We start from the raw sequence: 19,672 nt of genomic DNA, 5'->3' as shown, positions 1-19,672 counted from the left end.
ACAATTTCAAGAGAAATTCTCATTGCCTTTATTCCTAGAATCAAGATTACATACATAATTCTCAAATGAACACCGTTATAACAACATGGAGATGTAGCAAGCCATGATTGCTACAAATGATTGTAATGCTTGTTGCCTAACAATCTACTAAAAAGGTATAACTGCCTAATGTCAGTAATGGGGACTGATTGGCTGAGTTGTCGTGTGCCCCTCCTTTGTATGGACCTGTAGGTGGAAGGGTAACCATCTATAAACTTTAGGGGTTTTTATTGTTCAGTCCACTCCCAAAATTCCTAGTTCCACTTTATAAGTGGGGTAGGTGTCAGTTCAGAATTGATGTTAATTCATGAACAAATATATGTGTTATAGATGAAGCTATTTATAATTTAGAATTGTTGTAGGTCTGCAATTCAAATCAAAATTCTGAAGGAAAGTGCAGTCAAAAAATTTCTAAATTATTATTTAAATTTTATTAATTAAACTCAAAATGATATTGTATAGAATTGGAGATGACTTTACCCGCCTTGCCCCAAAACTCGAGAATACAAATCTCTCCCTCACTGACTCATCGCATCCCCATGGCCCATACATCCATCTAATCCTAGTAGAGTGAAGACCTATTTGATCCTCTAAAACCGAAACTTTGGTTTTTTCTAGGAGCTCAGTGATAAATTTGAAATGCCTTTTCACTAATACCTGTATTTGCTGAAGTGTCAGCTGACTTGTTCTCTTCACGAAAAGTATGTACAAAAATGGCATTCATAGAAGAAACCAAACCTTTAATCTTGAGTTAATAATGAATGATCAATGGAACTGAGATTAAACCATATTCAACCAAAACCTTACTATCACTCTCTACTATTACATGTTAAAGCTGAAGTTGGAGGCAAAGTGTTAACCCATCCAGAACCGCAAAGAACTCTGCTTGAACTGAAGACTAAAAACCAAAAGGTCGATGAAGCTGCAATTGCCATTCGGCTTTGTTACATGGTTTTCAAAACCGGATCGGACCAGAATTGCCGGTTCTCAGTTTTTCTCAAAATCGGAAAATTGTCTAAAACTACTGTTGATTTTGATTAGTAAATTGTTGACTCGAGCGGTTAATTGTTCGAACGGTTTTAACCATTTTTTTTTTAATTTTTTGTCAGAATGGGCCAACCGTTCGATCTGGTAACCGGACCCCTGACTGATTCGGTGTCCGGGTCATTTTTAAAAACCATGCTTTCTTATGATTCCACTCCCTCTTGATAGTTCTAATTATCTCTAGAAGCTCCGTCTGTGTTAAGCTTGACAAAACCATTTAAGGGAGGTATCCATTTTACCCACTTCACAGTTCTTTTCGCAAGAGGTTTTCTTGTGACTTGGATTAAATACGGCCCCTTTTGGTGTGTTTTTTCGGGTGGGCTGTTAGCTTTTTAGAACCCAACAGCCCACTTTTTTATCTTTTCCCCATTTGGTTGGGAAAAAATCTAGTAGCCGAAAGATGCAGTTCCGAAAATATGCGAGAAGTCCGTTTTGGGCTATTTTCGAGAAGATCCAAATGGAGCTTTTTGCTTTTTTTTTGCTTTGTCTTTATGTGAAAAGACGCACCTCCACCAAACGGTCTGTAGACTACCAAGATTTTTATGTAAAAACTCACATCATCTTTTAGCTGTCTGATCTTCTAAAAGATCTTTGAAAAAAGACTTACAAAATGACCCCTAAGTCGATTGATGGTTTGGTTCTTCATAATGTGGAAGAGGAGCAGCCTTGTTCAATTCCTGGATCCAACTTTTGATTTTCTGACTTTGTTGGCTATTATATAAGTGTTTTCATATGTTCTTCCACATCTTTCAAGCCAAACTTCCCAAAGAAGAATTGAAAGAATAATTTTTAATACTCAACTTCGTTGGGTATCTATATCCACGGTTTTTAAAACCAATCTGGTGACCGAATTGGTAAGGGGTCTAGTTATCGGGTCAAATGGTCCGATTATTCAAACCGAATGCTTGGCCCGTTTTGACAAGAAAATAAAAAAAAAAAAATCAAAAAAATAAAAATAGTCAAAATCGTTCGAACGATTCGAATGGTTAACCGTCCGATCAGCGAGAAATCAACGGTTTTGAGGAAAAATCCGGTTTTTGAGGAAAACGGATCTAACCGATTCCCAATTTTTTCGATCCGACTATCTGGTCAGGTCCGGTATAAAAACCATGTCTCTATCACATAGGTCCCACCAATTGATGATTCGATCTCTAACATGCTGAGATCTATATATAGGAATGCCAAAAATACTTCCAAAGTAGTTCCAACATTTTAAGGAAGGCTAGCACTCCATTGCCAAAGAGATTATCAAAAGATTCAAGTCCTAGTGCACCGCAACAACAACATTTGGAAACCATATAGATGCCCTTCTTTCTAATATTCTCATCCATCGCAATACTTTTATGCATAAAATGCCACATGAAAAGAGAGATTTTTGAAGGAAAGCCTGATTTCTAAACATATATATTTATACCAGTCCACAGTTTCACTACGACTTATAATTAGGTTCCAGGCTGACGCAATAGAGAAATTTCCATTAGTAGATTCAGTCCATATCAGCCTATCCTCATCATTTGATAGCTGCATTTCTAGACAAGCTACATAACTTTGAATTTCCTCATTTACCTTAAAAGTATCATTAAATTGCTAACTTCCATCCTGCATTAAAACATCCTTAATGGAGAAATCCAAACTATCTTGGTGTTAATAATAATAATAATATACATTTTGGCTTAATACAAGTTGTCATCAAACCATTAACCAGAATAGATTTATAGACAGCTGCTCTAGCTTGACTGATTCTAAATATAACAGATTTAATGACTCCTTATTAGGATTAATAGAAGGAAGTCTCCATCAAAGGCCAATTTATTTCAATGCCTTTTCAAATTTTTCGGTGTCACTAATAATAATAATAATAATAATAATAATAATGGTAATAATAATAATAATTTATCATTATCATCATCATTATTACTGTTGTTGTTGTTGTTATTAAACAAATGACAATAATAAAGGCATTAATGCCATTTTATCACATCTGAAATGTGTTTGATTCTAGTAAGACATAAAACTAGATCTTATCAATTCAGATATGAATTTGTGTTTCAGATCCTTTAATCAAACCGAAACCCAAACGCCAATGGCATCTGAAAAGCAAAGTTTATAGGCATCAGATATCTAAAAAGTATTATCAAATGCCACCTAAGTTCTTTAACCTCCATAATTTCTTTCCACAATCAGAGCGGTCTTGCACATGAGCATTAGAGATATGGACCAAATTCATGTGCCTTGATTTCATAAATCAGGCCCATGTGGATTTCATTTCTATAATTTAAAGCACGCTTTCGTTCTCAAAGTTTTCCTTGTGTCATCCAAAGATTTAATGCCAAGGCCTCCTTCACTTAGGGGTTTGCATATTTTTTTCCCAACTCCAATGTAGCTTAAGACTAAAATCAGATTGGCCCCAAAAGAATTGAGAAAAAAATTTGATGAATAGAAGCAATCACTTTTTCTGGTGGGGCCACACAACTTAGAATATAGAAAGGCATGCTTTGTAGAACAGGTTTTAGAAGAACCAATTTTCCACTAGCTGACAACAATTTATCGTTCAAACCATCTAGTTCTTTCACTTTTCATACTAAATCATCAAAGTCCCTACTTCTTGGGCATCTCTTACTTGCAGGAGCTCCTAAGTATGTCATCGGAAGCCTTTTCCTACTAAACCCAAATACCCAATGACTTCTTTGATCATGTTTATTCTTCTAGAAGCAGTGTTATTGGAGACAATAAAACATGATTTTTGATTGCTTATTTTTTGACCCGAGATTTCTTCATAGCAAGTTAGAAATTTCATAAGATTTTGCAACCCCTTTTTTAAACCTCTGCACAAATTATTGTATCATCAGCGAATAAGCTTTTTTTTTTTTTTTGTTTGGGTACTCGGTGCTATGCACCACTAAACCTCCCCTTGACTCCTTTTCTCCCCAAAGTGGTGGTTGCGGGATTGGATTCTGCATCACTGTTACAACAAACCAACTACATGATCTTAATCAGATGAATGAGTAAACAGGGAATTCTTGAGCTAGAATTTAATTGGGTGATACTTCCAAATGGGTTGACAGAGTTTGGTAAAGAGGTATTTTGGGATGTATGGAGTTTAATGGAGAGGATAGATTTTTCAATTGGATAGGTAGAATAGGAGATTTAAGGTCACATTGGGTTGGCCAGTATGGGTCCTCGGAATGGAATATTGAATTGTTCATGGATCAAATTGGGGAATTCAGCTTTGGAAATTTGCAAGTTGGCTGAGTATGGGCTTTTAGGCTTAGTGGTAGAGTCTAAACAGGTTTGGGGGTTCCCAATTGAATGATTTGGTCTGATTTGATGGGCATGGTATGAATGGAGATTTGTCAAGCCTATCAGGTTGAGGTCGAATAATTACAACTATGGATTTTGAGGATTTTAGGCTGATATATGGACTCTTATGGCTTTAGTATTTTAAGGAGATTAGAATAGTCTTATCAAGTGTTTTAGAGCACGCACTAGGGTTTCAAGCAAGGGATTGAGTGAAACTCGAGTACTGATAACCATCTCGATGAAAGAATGGTAGGATCCATCTAATGGACGCCATAAAGGTTGCGGAATGGGTGGGCGAATTTCAAAAATTTCCTACATTCTCTCAACTGGGAATCATATTCCCTAAGTTTAGAATACAATATTCAAAGATCCTACTTGAACCATAATCAAACCAGATCTGTACCAAAAGATAAATGGGAGGAATATACCTGATCCGGAGAAGCAGTATCTTCCAAAGTTGGTGTTCACGCCCAAAGAATGCTCCAAAATTCGTTCCTGCTGAAGATGACACAGCTGTGAATGGAACAGAACCAGCAGGGTGCGTCCTACACACTGGATCCTTCATAAGAATCCTCTGGAAGTACTAAACACTGAATCATTTTCAGTCTTTCTTGCAAGACTGATGTCAATAACAGATTTCTTGACTTTCTTTTCTGCAAAGATCTAATCTTGCAATGGCAGATGGCGGCGGCAGGATGAGATCTCCAAAAACGAAAAAGGCTAAACTGCTTTTTTCTCTTTTTCTGGAGAGTATGAGATCTGATCTGAATTCGCAGGAACCTTTCTTGCGATTTTTCCTTGGTTCTAAATCTCCTCATTTCTTCTTGATTAAGAAACCTCCTTTTTAGGAGTTATCCCAATCCAAATCAGTATTTGGATAGGAGATAATCTTAATCATTTCTGCAAATAAAGTTAGCTTACTCCTGATCTTATCAGGAGGTTACCAGATTCAAATCTAATTTGAATTTGGTCTCTAAGAGTGGATAAGGCTAAAGGCCCAATCCTTTTACTAACTTTAATCTCAAATTCGCCCCAAGGATGGGTGATCATATCAGCCCACCTCGAAATGGGCTTTTGGCCCATTAATTGTTCAGTGTCTAATTACTTTTCAATCTGCCCAGTTGGGCTTCTTTGTATGGCGTGGGACCCAAGCATTGATCTACACACTAGCCACATGGGTTCGGCCCAGCCTATAAAACAAAGCCCAACCGAATTCACTGAAAAACTCAATGAACCCCTTGAGTCCATCATATGGACCCTATGGACCCAACACTTACATTAAGTGGTCCCTGGGCCAAGCCATCTTATAAAAACCCAGGGACTGTGGGCAGGTGCAAGATTAGCCCATCAGGTATTATCCTCAATGGTCTTACACTTAACCTCTCTGCCCTTAATGATCAAGCACTGCCCGACAAGAGAGGACCTCTCTCTCGGCTGCAAGGAACAGTGCCGCACTCTCCTCTCACATGGATCCCGGGAATTAAAACCATTTGCAAACAATTCGAAACTGTACATATATATATAAATATATTAATTTTGCAAAACAAAATTCCAACGATTGAAATCAACTGCCGGTAGTTTGGTTTCCATCAGAGAGAGTGCATTCCCGATCATTACCCTTTGTCCGACAAAGTGGCTGATTCTGTCACTATAATCACCCACTCAGATGAATTCTCAAACTGCCCCAACATACCCAGGTTTTGATCCCCGCTAAGGATCTCACTGATTGGCATATCAAAGGCAGCCTGATCCAACACCTAGTGAAATGTCATAATCGAGTCTAGGGGTCAGGTGTAACTTTCCAGTTTTGCCCATCTATCTCCAAGGTCCAGGGCAATACTAGAAATCTGGTCCAGTTCAAGGATTCAAGTAATCCCATACTACATGTGCCTCGGGTCTTACCCTGGTAGCTGAGACAGGCCATCCCAACACTTGGTGGCACACCAGTATCAGCCTTGGCAGGATAAATCTCCCGAGACTTATCCAACGGCTGTGAACATTTAAAATTAACATGAGTCTCTATAAATGTCCAATTTTAGGGTTTTACACAGAATTAAACCAAACAACATGAATCAAACATGCACTTTATTTATTTCCACTAAATAACAAAAGTACATCAAATCAGATTGAATCTAAGGGCATACAAAACTGTCTAACACTCGATATATATCCAATCACATTGAGTAAGCATACTAGATCCACAAATTTTAAGGGTGGACACGAACTAGGTTTTTCATGAGCTATTCAAAATCAACTCATGAAAAGCTTGATTCAACTCAATCTAAGTTGAGCTTTGTACTCAAAACATGAGGCCTATATATAAGCTCATTTGCTAATTTATTGATAAAAGCTATTATTAATTAGGGGGTGTTCTTTTTATGGATTTTGAAAGGGGGGAAAGTTGGTCAATGGGATTTTGGTTCACATTGTCCAAGAATCCTATGTTCTTCTTTCAGATTTATGTGGGGACCAGGGAATGTTTATTTTCTTAGGTATCACTTACCTGTCCCACCTAGGGGGGAAGTTGCCAACACTTGAATGGGACAAAAATGCCCCTTTTAATAATGGATTTTTCTGAATAAAATAGTCATTACCTTATTTACATGAGAAATTAAAGAACATGGGTAAATGTATTTGCCTAAGTAAGTTTGTAACTTACCGAAAAGCGAACAAGGCCTTAGTGTAATTTACTAATTTCTATAAAGTCAATAATTATAGTTAACAATTATCAAATAATTAGGGAAACTCTTTAACTAAAAATCCATAATTGTTTTTTTAAGTAATTAAAAGAGTAAGAAATTAATCTATTAAATAAATATTCTTCAAAACTATTTAAATATTAATCCATTCTTGTTATTCCACTAAATATTTATTAAAAATTTAGGAAAATTAAATTAGAAAGCTAATCTATCAAAAATTGTTTCATAATTATTTAAGTAACAAACAATTATTATTATTTCAATAAATAATTATTAAATAACAGGAAAATTATCAAATCCATTCACACCAATCTAAACCACATGATTGGCTTCGATCATACCTAGTTTTACACTAATTAACAATAAATGGTTTGCTTTTAATTAAAAATAATGTAATTTACCCTAATTACATAAATTTGCTATAATTACATTTACTTTGATTAATAGTAAATAACCTAGGCTTGAAAAGTAAATAATTTACATTAATTTAGTGTTATTGTAAATAATTAATTTACTATACATTACCACTAATCAATAGAATTTTAAATATATTTTTTTAAATTATCATAAAATATTATAATTCATTATTATTTAATTTACCATTAGTTAATTAATTAGAAACTTATTAGAATTGTAGGGGTGACAATTTTTCCTATAAAACTCGGGCCCTTCCTTGCTGCTCCTTAAATGGGGCAAGTTTTCTCAAATCTTCAAAGGGAATGGGACAAGGATAGGATGAGGACGGAAAAATATTTTTGCCCCAAATTAAGGATGGGGTTTACTCGATGGTAAATTAGTAAAATATCTATAATTTAATATTGATTTTTAAAATAGTTTCAACTTTTCCTCATTATTATAATCCTAAGATCCCATAATTTCATTTATTAAATACCCCTAATTGTCAAACCAATTCTAAAATACTCCCAGATTCCCATAATCATATTTGTAAAATATCCATAAATTAGATTTTTTTTTAGGTGATTGCCTTAAGATGGGGAAAATTTGGAGATTCCCCTTCCCCAATGGGGAATGGGTGCCTCGCTCTGAACCCACCCCGCCATTGGGGTCAGGGTGGGAATGGAATAGAGTGTCTTGACTTACAGGAGCGAAGGACAAAGAGGGATGCCTCGTCCCATAATATTAATATGTATGCGTGTATGTGTGTATGCGCATATCTATATATATATATATATATATTTATTAACAAGAATCCCACAAGACAAATAGGGGTCCCCATGGGGCGGGGAGTGCTCTCCCCATCCCCACCAACGAGGATGAAAATTTCCCCATCCCCATCCCTGTGAAGGGAAAAATCATCATCATCCCTGCCCCATTCAGTGTGGGTCCCTACGAGGTTTGGAGAAATGGGGAAAATTGCCATACCTAAGCCAATGCAGCTTTATGTCTTCTGTTGGTCTGTCCCATGAATCGTTTGATCAAAATGGGTATGCAAGTTCAGTTTCTAGATGCAAACATCTACCCATATATTGAACGTTTGTATGGCTATTTTTATCTTTTTGTTACCATAGTGTCCCAATGCTTGACCGCAGAATAACAATATACAACTGATTTAATGATTATAAAGGAATTTTACAATAGATAGTCTGTGAAAAATGAGACCCTACAATCTTTTTCTTCTTCCCCCACCCCAAATTGTACCTAAAAATGAACAAGCAAACCTGGCTTTCAAATTTCAGAATGAAGGACCATCAGAAAATTCCTCACAGATGTTTGATGCCAGTTTAACTCATCCATTTATATTTACAACCTTCAAAGATTGTCAATCAAATATCTCCTGGGCTTCAATTATGCTATGCTGACTGGCACAGAGAACAAAAGCAAAATAAAAGCCTTAGATAAATGAAGAACAAAATGGAAAAGAAAAGATGTGGTGACGATGATAAGTTACAAAACTTTGACTTACTGTTCATCCTTCGTAACCCGATAATATCGCTCTGCATGCTGGCGTTGACCAATTAGTTGAGCAAACCTCTCATCATGAGTAATTACTATCAGTTGGAAATTCTCTTGTCCTTTTCTGTCCTCCATAATTCTGATAAAGGTGATAGAATTTATGGGATGGTAAGTGTGAAAAATATCTTATAACTGCACCTTAATACCATTATAGAAAATTAGTAAAAGACTCGTACCTCAAGAGAGCTGCAGCAAGACTCTCAGCATTAGGACCATCCAGATTTGTAGTTGGCTCATCCAATGCCAGTATTCCACAGTTAAGGCAAAATGTTTCAGCCAGTGCCAACCGTATTATAAGTGAAGCAAGGACCTAAAATAAGAATGTTAAAAATGTGATATGACATTATTTCCTATTCAGACATATATCCAGTAAGGGTTACAAATATCAATTAATTCAGATTGATCCAAAAAAAAAAAAAAACAAAAAAAACAAAATCAAGTGATTCAGAATCAACTGAAGGGCTCAACTATCAGTAAGTTGGTCCCACTCAGGTACTTGTAAAGTATCAACATATAATTTAATAGGCAGTTCAAATTATCAAACCAAAATTTTTATTAATTCCGTGGTATTTGCATAGATAACAAAATTCCCATAACCAATAGAAATGGACATAAGTGTTCAGTGTTGTTAGAAGTCGTGAATGGTATAGTTGAGTAAGCAGCAGGGTATTTCTGTCCATTTCTATATATTAACTAAGTGGAGTGTTTTTGTAACTTGATTTCTAATCAGACACCTTTATAATTGTCAGTCAACAGGTGGAGATAGTTTTTTGACCCATTGGTTAACTCTTCTCTCTTCTCCCCCTTCCTATTTTCTATTTCTTTTTCTTTATTGAATTACTGTTACTAGGATTTTAAGAGATGGTATTAGATAAGTAACCTGGGATATCATATTTCCAAATAGTTTTCTTCTTATTTCTATAAGACTCCAACAGAAGTGTGAAAAGTTATAGAACAGGTAGGCTTATTGTGGCTAAGCTATGTAATAAGAAAAAAGAAAGAAAAGATGTCTGATGAATGGAGAAAGAGTAATATGGTGTCTATATTCAAGAAGAAAAGTGATATATAAAGTTGTAATAACTATTGGAGGATTAAACTCAAGAGCCAAATTGTAAAGCTTTGGGAGAGAATAATTGAGCAAAGGTTACAACATGTTACAAACAAATCATAGAAACAATTTGGGTTTATGCTAGGGAGATCAACCATAGAAACTTTCTTTCTTTTGAGACAACTGCCAGAAAAGTTAAGAGAAGAGAGATCTTCACTTGGTGTTCATTGATATAGAGAAAGCATATGATAGAACCACTTGAGAGTTGAGAGATAATATGGTGGATCTTGGAAAAGAAAAGGGTTCTGAAAAGGTATATAGACCTAATTAAAGATATGTATGAAGGTGCAACAACCAAGGTTAGAACACCTATGGGAGAAACATCAGATTTTACAATTACAATGGGTCTTCACCAAGGTTCAGCACTTAGCCCTTATTTATTTGCACAGATTGTAGATGAATTGACTAAATATATTATGGACAAGGTCTCATTGTGCATATTGCTTACTAGTGGCATTGTTTTAATTGATGAAATTAATGAAGGATTAAATGCAAAATTATGTTCATGGACAGATGCCTTAGAAACAAGAGGTTTAAAAGTAAATAGGGCTAAAGTATAATATTTGATATGTAAATTTAACAAGCATAGGAGTGCAAATCATACGACTGCATACAAGAGATAACTCAATGTGACCTTTATCAGTACCTCAGTTCGATAGTTCAAAACAAGGGGGAGATTGACGAGGATGTCACCCATAAAACTAGAGCATGATGGGTAAAATGGAGGAGTGCATTCGAATCTTATAAGTGAATACTACTTAGAAGAAAAGGATAATTCTATAAAACAATTGCAAGGCCAGCTATGCCATATGGGGCAGAGTCCTTTCTTTTTTTATCAGCAAAAGGATTTCATTAATAGATTAAAGAAGCTTAATACAACTGTTGGAGATTTCAAGCACAACCTAGTTACATGAGTTTACAATTTTGCCCAGAAAAAGTTTGGTCTGTCAGAATAAACTTATTTATTTGTTCTGCCATCCATTTGCAACTGTTGGCATAGTTTCCAACACTCCTTGTTTAGCTAGAACATCTGCCACCCATTTGCAGTTCTCCTCACCCAGATGAAACTAGAATTTATTTGTTTTATTCTGACAAATAAAACATTTTGGTCTGCCAGCTGATTCTCAAATATTGGGTAGTGCTAAGCTTCCACCACTGGAGGAGGTATATTCTCATATGTGTAGGGTGTTTCTAGGCTCTATAGAGACAGTTGCTAGCTAAGACATGTTGACATTAGCAGTTACTAGAAGTGCTGGATGTGGTGATAATATGGGTGTTGGTCATGGTAACAAAGGCTGTGGTAGAGTTATCCCAGGTATGCAAGGAGGACTTGGTGGATATGGAGGTGGCCATGGAGAGGTTGAGTGCATAAGTGCACATATTGTGGGATGGAAGACACAATTAATTCCTATTATGATGACCCACCTTCCATTTGGGCAAATCATGTAGTAGCTAGTGATGGTCATGGAGGCGATTCCACTCTACATGTTGATTCTTCCCTTTTAACACCAATAGATGTTATTAGAAAGGAGACAATTAGTATTCTACATGAGGAATATGAGTTCCTTCAATTCTCTAACCAGTATCAGACTACTGCTATAAAAGTACATTACCTTTCCAACCAGAATCATACTACTGCAGAACCAATTATATTGCAAACAATAGAAGTACTTTACCTTTTCAAATTGTGCATATTGATTTGTGGGGACCATATTCTATTGCATGTACGGGCAGATACTAATATTTCATTTTATTCATTAATGATTTTTCAAGATATACTTGGGTGTATCTCATGAAAATCAGGGAAGAAGTTCCAAGTGTTGTTAAGAATTTCTTGAACATGATTGGGACAATATGATCAATGAATAAAAATCATGTGATCAGATAATGCCTGTGAGTACTTTGAGAAGCATTTGAAGGTGTTCTTTCAAGAAATATATATCGTAGACCTCAGTAGAATAGAGTGGTTGAGATAAAGAACCAACATGTTGTAGAAGTGATTCATAGTTTGCTCTTCTAGATGCAGGTTCCTACACAATTTTAGGGTGATCCTGTTCAGACTACAATGTACCTAATTAACAGGCTTCCTTTTAGAGTTCTTTCTCTTCAATCTCTACATTGGGTTTTGCATCCTAGTGATCGATTCTTTCATATTCTCTTGAGAGTTTTTGGTTCTGTTTATTTTGTACATAGTTTAAGTCAAAATCATTTAAAATTTTATCCTAAATCTATTCGATGTGTCTTCTTGGGTTACTCGCTTTTCAAGAAAGGATACCATTGTTATGGTCCTTGTTTTAACATGTCACATTCCCTTAAAATGTTTCCTTTCTCCAGTCTTCAAGTGCATCTCTTTTGGGGGAGAGTTGTAGTGAAGAGAGAACTCCTTTTTGTTGTTTTGTTCCTACTAGTTTCACTGTTTTCCCTCCTGTTGTTACTTCTCTTAATTTATATCCTACTCACCCTTCTACTTCCTTTCCTATTCCTGCAGATGCTTCTACTAATGTGTCAAGATTGAAGGTCGATACTAGTCAAGAGAGGGTGACATCAAAGGCAGAAAAACCACCAACAATTGACTTCTCAGACTCGGGTAATTCTGGTACTACCATATGCTCGCACTCTTCATTCTTATTCTTGACCTCCTATTGCGGTTCAATAAGGGAAGAGACATTTTTCAAAGTCCTTTTCTTTCCCATATGCTTCTATTACATATCCCATCTCTAACTACATATCCTATGATAACTTGTCTCCTTCCTACTTTGCCTTTGTTTCTTCTGTTTCCATTCATTGCAGTGTTTTAGAGGCTATTAAACGGCCATAGTGGAAGGAGACTATGGATTAGGAGATGTATGCACTAATCAGGAACAAGACTTGGGAGTTGGTTGTGTGTCCAAAGGACAAGAACCCAATTGGTTGTTAAGTGGGTATAAACTATAATCAGTGTTTCGAAAGGCGTGGGAGGTGTATGCTTGGAGGAGTGTTTTCAGGTGAGGCACCCCCAAAAACGCCTCGAGGTGTATGCCAGAGGCATTGATGCCTATGAGGCGTAACCTTAGGTGCAAGAGGTGTACCACCTCATATGCCTTTTAAATGAGGTGTGCTAGAGGCATACACCTCGTGCACGTCTCATACAAAAGACAAAAGAAAGAAGAAAGAAAAGAAAGGGAAGGAAGGGGAAGGAAAAGAAAAAGAAAGAAAAGAAAAGAAAAGGGAAGGCAAATTAAGCATATTCTCAAGTTGATAGAAGATCTACTTATCGATGTTGTTAGTTGGAGGGAATCTTCTGACCTGGAGGAGAGAGAAACAAAATGTGATACCTTGATTGAGTGCTAAAGAAGAGTTCAGGGATATGGCTCATGACGTCTCAAGTGTTATTGTGGTTGAAACTATTGTTAGTTAAGCTTGGAGTGATACTTGATGGTGAGACTATTGTGACATCAAGGCAGCCATGATATTACTTATAACTCCATTCTACATGATCAAATTAAACATATTGAGGTTGATAGATTATCAGAGAAAGAATTGATCCCTAAGAAGTTTGCTTACAATTTATACGAATAGACAATCAACTTGTGGACTTCTTGACCAAAGCAATTAATAAGGCTAAATTAAGGGGTTGTGTTTATGTTAAGGATACAAGAAATATGTGCTTGACTTTTTCTTTCAGTAAATAAAAAAGAAATCTTTTTTCAGAACCAAGAGATGCAACATGCATCACCAGGTGATGAGAAATCACCCAAAACAAAAAGAAAACAGAATAAAACAGGATAACCTAACACCACCCAACCAAAGCTTGTCTATCCATTCTGAACAGAATAAAATGGTACATGCAACAACCCACAAAACCATCCTGTACAAAATAAATTGAAACACGTGACAACCCAACTCACCAGATTTCCCAACCACACCATCCAAAGCCCTTAAGCCATATTCCAAACCAACCACACCCCTTAATTCCCTCCATTATAATCAGTCCTTATCCTACCATTTCCTCTTCAAACTCCAAGCTCATTATAAGCAAGGATGGAATATATGCTCCACTTGAGGGGCAGCATTACTTTGGTTAATCCCCAGTACATTTGTTAAACCCAAACTTTTCTTTTTCCAAACCCCTCTTCTTCTCTTCTCTCTTCTCTTCTAATCCATATACTACTAAAGTCATGTTGACCATTTTTGTTAAAATAGATGCATGACCTGGGGAAAAAAACTGAAAGTATGAGGATTCCTTCTAGTTCTTTATTATCTTCCTTTTAATAAATTATTGTTATTGATAAAAGAAAAAAGCACAATGACAACTCTTTGTTCCCACCAAAATCCTTGCATCTGCCCCCATATTTATCCTAAAAATTCAGCTTTTTCAATAAAATAACCAAAATGTGCAAGTTTCTTCTTGTTATTTTCCAGGAAATGCACAACCCAGTTTTAAAAGGAAGATAATAACAATAATGAGTTTGGCAGAAACACAGAGATTCAGACAGATGAATGGGAAAACTAGATAAGATAGGATCAGAAATGAACCTACATACCTAGGAGTAGCTCCAATATTTGATAAAATGAGGGAAAGTAGACTAAGATGGTTTGGACACATGCAGAGTGAAAGAATGGTAGGATCCATCTAATGGACGCCATAAAGGTTGCGGAATGGGTGGGCGAATTTCAAAAATTTCCTACCTTCTCCCAACTGGGAATCATATTCCCTAAATTTAGAATACAATATTCAAGGATCCTACTTGAACCATAATCAAACCAGATCTGTACCAAAAGACAAATGGGAGGAATATACCTGATCCGGAGAAGCACTATCTCCCAAAGTTGGTGTTCACGGCCAAAGAATGCTCCAAGATACGTTCCTACTGAAGATGACACAGCTGTAGATGGAACAGAACCAGCAGAGTGCGTCCTACACACTGGATCCTTCACAAGAATCCTCTGGAAATACTAAACACTGAATCTTTTTCAGTCTTTCTTGCAAGACTGATGTCAAGAACAGATTTCTTGACTTTCTTTTTCTGCAAAAATCTAATCTTGCAAAAACAGATGGAGGCAGCAGGAGGAGAACTCCAAAAGCAAAAAAGCTGAACTGCTTCTTCTTTCTTTTTCTGGAGTATGAGATCTGATCTCAATTCGCAGGAACCTTTCTTGCGATTTCTCTTGATTTGAAATCTGTTGTATTTCTCTCCTTTTTGGTTAGGGTTTCTCCTCCTTTCTTCTTGATTAAGAAACCTCCTAATTAGGAGTTATCCCAATCCAAATCAGTATTTGGATAGGAGATAATCTTAATCCTATCTGCAGATAAAGTTAGCTTACTCCTGATCTTATCAGGAGGTTACCAGATTCAAATCTAATTTGAATTTGGTCTCCAAGAGTGTATAAGGCTAAAGGCCCAATCCTTTTACTAACATTAATCTCAGATTCGCCCCAAGGATGGGTGATCATATCAACCCACCTCGAAATGGGCTTCTGGCCCATTAAGTGTTCAGTGTCTGATTACTTTCCAATCTGCTGCCCAGTTGGGCTTCTTTGTATGGCGTGGGACCCAAGCATTGATCTACACACCAGCCACATGGGTTCGGCCCAACCTTTAATACAAGGCCCAGCCGAATTCACTGAAAAACTCAATGAACCCCTAGAGTCCATCATATGGACCCTATGGGCCCAACACTTACATTAAGTGGTCCCTGGGCCAAGCCATCTTATAAAAACCCAGGGACTGTGGGCAGGTGCAAGATTAGCCCATCAGGTATTATCCTCAATGGTCTTACACTTAACCTCTCAGCCCTTAATGATCAAGCACTGCCCGACAAGAGAGGACATTTCCCTCGGCTGCAAGGAACAGTGCCGCACTCTCCTCTCACATGGATCCCGGGAATTAAAACCATTTGCAAACAATTTGAAACCGTACATATATATATAAATATATTAATTTTGCAAAACAAAATTCCAACGATTGAAATCAACTGCCGGCAGTTTGGTTTCCATCAGAGAGAGTGCATTCCCGATCATTACCCTTTGTCCGACAAAGTGGCTGATTCTGTCACTATGATCACCCACTCAGATGAATTCTCAAACTGCCCCAACATACCCAGGTTTTGATCCCCGCTAAGGATCTCACTGATTGACATATCAAAGGCAGCCTGATCCAACACCTAGTGAAATGTCATAATCGAGTCTAGGGGTCAAGTGTAACTTTCCAGTTTTGCCCATCTATCTCCAAGGTCCAGGGCAATACTAAAAATCTGGTCCGATTCAAGGATTCAAGTAATCTCATACTGCATGTGCCTCGGGTCTTACCCTGGTGGCTGAGACAGGCCATCCCAACACTTGGTGGCACACCAGTATCAGCTTTGGCAGGATAAATCTCCCCAGACTTATCCAACGGCTGTGAACATTTAAAACTAACACGAGTATCTATAAATGTCCAGTTTTAGGGTTTTACACAGAATTAAACCAAACAACATGAATCAAACATGCACTTTATTTATTTCCACTAAATAACAAAAGCACATCAAATCAGATTGAAGCTAAGGGCATACAAAAACTGTCTAACACAGAGAAGACTATCCACAACACCATTAAGAAGTGGACTAAGTTAAGGGGCTTGAAAGCTGAGGGTAGATCAAAAAGGGCGTGGGCTTAAGAAATGAGAAATAATTTAAGGGTCCATTGTTTATAAATGGGTCAATGAATAGAATGGAATGGCGGAACAGGATTCTTGTATCTGACCTCGTATAGTTGGAACATTTAAGATGATGTGCCTGGAAATTTTCCCTTTTTAACAATTGTGGCAAATAATGCCACTGAAATATTCAAGTAAAGATAACACTATACTGGATTTCTTCATACCAAGCTAAAATTAGACAGAAACCACTAAATGCTTACCTTCTGACCAGCACTACACCTTCCCCGCATTTCCAGTTCAGTATCACCAGTCTGCATGAGAACCTAAACAACACACAATCAAAAGAAAATAAGCATCAGCCTTTTTCAACCAAAAGGAAAGTCCAATGAACATTCCTTCATACCCGATAGCTATAGGATCGGGTTCCAGCACCTTCGGAATTGGAATGAATGCTTATATAATCTATATCCTGTCCCCTGTAGGTTTGCTGCCACAGTTCCCTTATGATTTTATTTATTTCCTCCATTTTCATGGTGTGAAAACGCATAAGTGCTCTGCAAATAGTGCAAATAGAAGCAATGCTTAGAGAAGTATATAGACAAATAGTTCAAGGATAATAATAAATGTTATTCCTGAAGAGACAAGATGAACAACTATTGTCAGATGCTTTAATTCACATAATATCGCACTACAATACAAGATTCAACAGCAGAGACATAAGCACTGAAATGTGAAATCTATAAGCACGAGAAAAAGCATGAAATCTTGCATGTTCCAGTCCTACTTTCAAAATGACTGCACGACACCAAAATAGGACGCGCAAGGATGATGATAAACCAAAATAAGAAACATCTAAATAAAACATAATATTTTGGCTTAAGAATTATCTATAGCACATCAAACAAGTTCAATTTTCACGTACAAATTGAAAGTCTCTGAAAATTGTACAACACATGAAAAGAAACAAAACAACTTAAAATGCATTTGAAGTGCTTACTTATCAAGTGCGTTGTAGTATCTATCCAGATCCTTGTTTGCCATCTCTGTTGTCTGTCATAGGAGTACACCATTAAAAAGAGTTAAAGAGAAAGGATAAAAGTATAAAGCATTTAGTAGAAACAGTGTTTTAAAAGCGCAAGGGCCAATTTGTGCCTGAGGCGCAAGGCGAGGCGTGCGACTTTTTAAGAAAGGCGCAAAATTACAAAAAAAAAAAAAGCCAAAAAAATAAAAAGAAGTCAAAAATTAAAAAAAGCAAAAAAAAATGCAAAAAATATTAAACATAATAAAAAATATAAACTTAAATTTTAAAATAAATGTTTTAAAAAACCTATTATCTAAAATTAAAATGCATAAACATAACATGTAAAGCGTATTCAAATGAAAATTTAAAAATAAAAGCAAACATATAAAGCATTTTCAAGCATGTAAAACCCACAATCTCTTTTTCTCCTTAATTGCATTGCTTCAAGTAGCTAATGTGATGTAAAACATATTGCATTCTTGATTCCATGAGTCGCCTTTGTATCACGCCCCTCGAGGCAAGCCCGAACAAATTTAAATTAGGGTCTGAAATTCTTATTTCTCACAAAAAAATTAATGATTTTATAACTTTCATTGCCTTTTAAGAAGATATTTTATTGCAATGAATGAATGAACATTAGACTTGTTCGGGCTTACCTCGAGGGGCATGGTTGGGGGTCTAGAGGCAGAGCCCCCAGCCCAACCGTTAGACTGAAAAAACAGCAAAAAAGCGCAAAAATTTAAAAAGGCACATGCCTGGGCTGAGGCGCAAGGTGCATCAGGCACACGCCTAGGAGCACCAGGCATGCACCTTTCGATAGGGGCGTGCCTAGGACCTGGGTGAGGCGAATGCGCCTCGCCTGTGCGCCTAGGCGCGCCTTTTAAATCACTGAGTAGAAAGGTGCTGAAATAAAAAATCTTAAAAGAAAAGAATATTTCTTGAAGAATAAGAGAAGAAAGGAGAAAAGGAAGAGAAGATATTTGAGAGAGAAAAGAGAGCTATATTGCTGGCCAGCCCTATTCTCTATTATTTATAGTCTGAAATAATAAAGAGTACAAAGACCAATATGCCCTTATAGGGCAGCTAACACATAAAACAGCACAAAACAATTAAAATAACTGCTCAAAAAGGACCAACAAGAGTGCTGTGGTCCCCACTTCCTATCTAAACAATAAATAATCAAAAACTACCAGTATAGACTACACAATTTGTCTAAAACCTCAACACATTTAAAAGTCAGACAAAGGAAGTTAGACCTTAAGCTGGATCATCTGATTAAAGTACCGCTTGTCAATGTCATTGTATTTTGCCTGTTTAAGGTCACATTTATACTCTGCAATATTCTTTTGATAAACAGATAGCGTTCCACGACACATGTTGAGCTGTAAAAGAGGCACTTATCAATTCTTACATGTCAGAAGAACAGAAACTACAAAAGAACATTTCAGTCAATTGGTTGGTGTTATTGATTCTGTCTCAGTTCCAAAGGAAGATGATATTGACACAATGGAGTAATAAAGTAATGTGAACGACAAGATAATAATAATAAGATAAATAATACATGCAATAAAATTAAGAAAAAATGTCTCCAGCTCCAGTGAGGTAGAAAATTTCACTAACCAACTCTAATGCACTAAGTAACTTTAGCAAGTTCAGGTTGAAGGGGAAAACATTAACCAAAGTTTCAAACATCTTCAAGCTACAATACCCATACACCTGTGTTGTAAGGTGTTTTTTTGTTATGTGTTTTAGGTGTAGGTGTCTTTCTGTAATTTTTCCTATTCTCAGGGACCTCTCTGTAATTTTTGTCTTCGTTAATATAAAAAGGGTCAGAGGGGTCCTCTCTCTGTACGAACAAGATTCAAACCCTT

General features: G+C 36.6%; 1 protein-coding gene across 2 annotated transcripts in view; it reads right to left on the bottom strand.

The window, feature by feature from the left end:
- Positions 1-8,622: 8,622 nt before the first annotated feature.
- The window catches only part of RAD50 (DNA repair-recombination protein (RAD50)), a 133,896-nt gene continuing 122,846 nt past the window's right edge, over positions 8,623-19,672 (bottom strand). The window contains exons 21-27 of one of the 2 annotated variants that reach the window (XR_016110919.1): positions 19,058-19,183; positions 17,778-17,830; positions 17,213-17,334; positions 17,041-17,103; positions 9,233-9,366; positions 9,007-9,135; positions 8,623-8,902 (exon numbers count right to left, since the gene is read on the bottom strand). Coding sequence is in view for 1 of the 2 variants with exons in the window: in XM_088981614.1 (XP_088837740.1) it covers positions 8,863-8,902; positions 9,007-9,135; positions 9,233-9,366; positions 17,041-17,103; positions 17,184-17,334; positions 17,778-17,830; positions 19,058-19,183 (696 nt within the window). In the remaining variant the exon portion in view is untranslated. Of the gene's footprint in view, positions 8,903-9,006; positions 9,136-9,232; positions 9,367-17,040; positions 17,104-17,183; positions 17,335-17,777; positions 17,831-19,057; positions 19,184-19,672 lie in introns of both variants that reach the window. The other variant, XM_088981614.1, reaches the window with a different exon arrangement.

The sequence above is a fragment of the Nelumbo lutea genome, chromosome 3 (assembly GCF_056320005.1).
Source record: "Nelumbo lutea isolate HS-2025 chromosome 3, American lotus-T2T, whole genome shotgun sequence".
Classification (NCBI taxonomy): Eukaryota; Viridiplantae; Streptophyta; class Magnoliopsida; order Proteales; family Nelumbonaceae; genus Nelumbo; species Nelumbo lutea.
The sequence above is the reverse complement of the archived record's forward strand: the minus strand, read 5'-3'. Positions and strand labels throughout refer to the sequence as shown.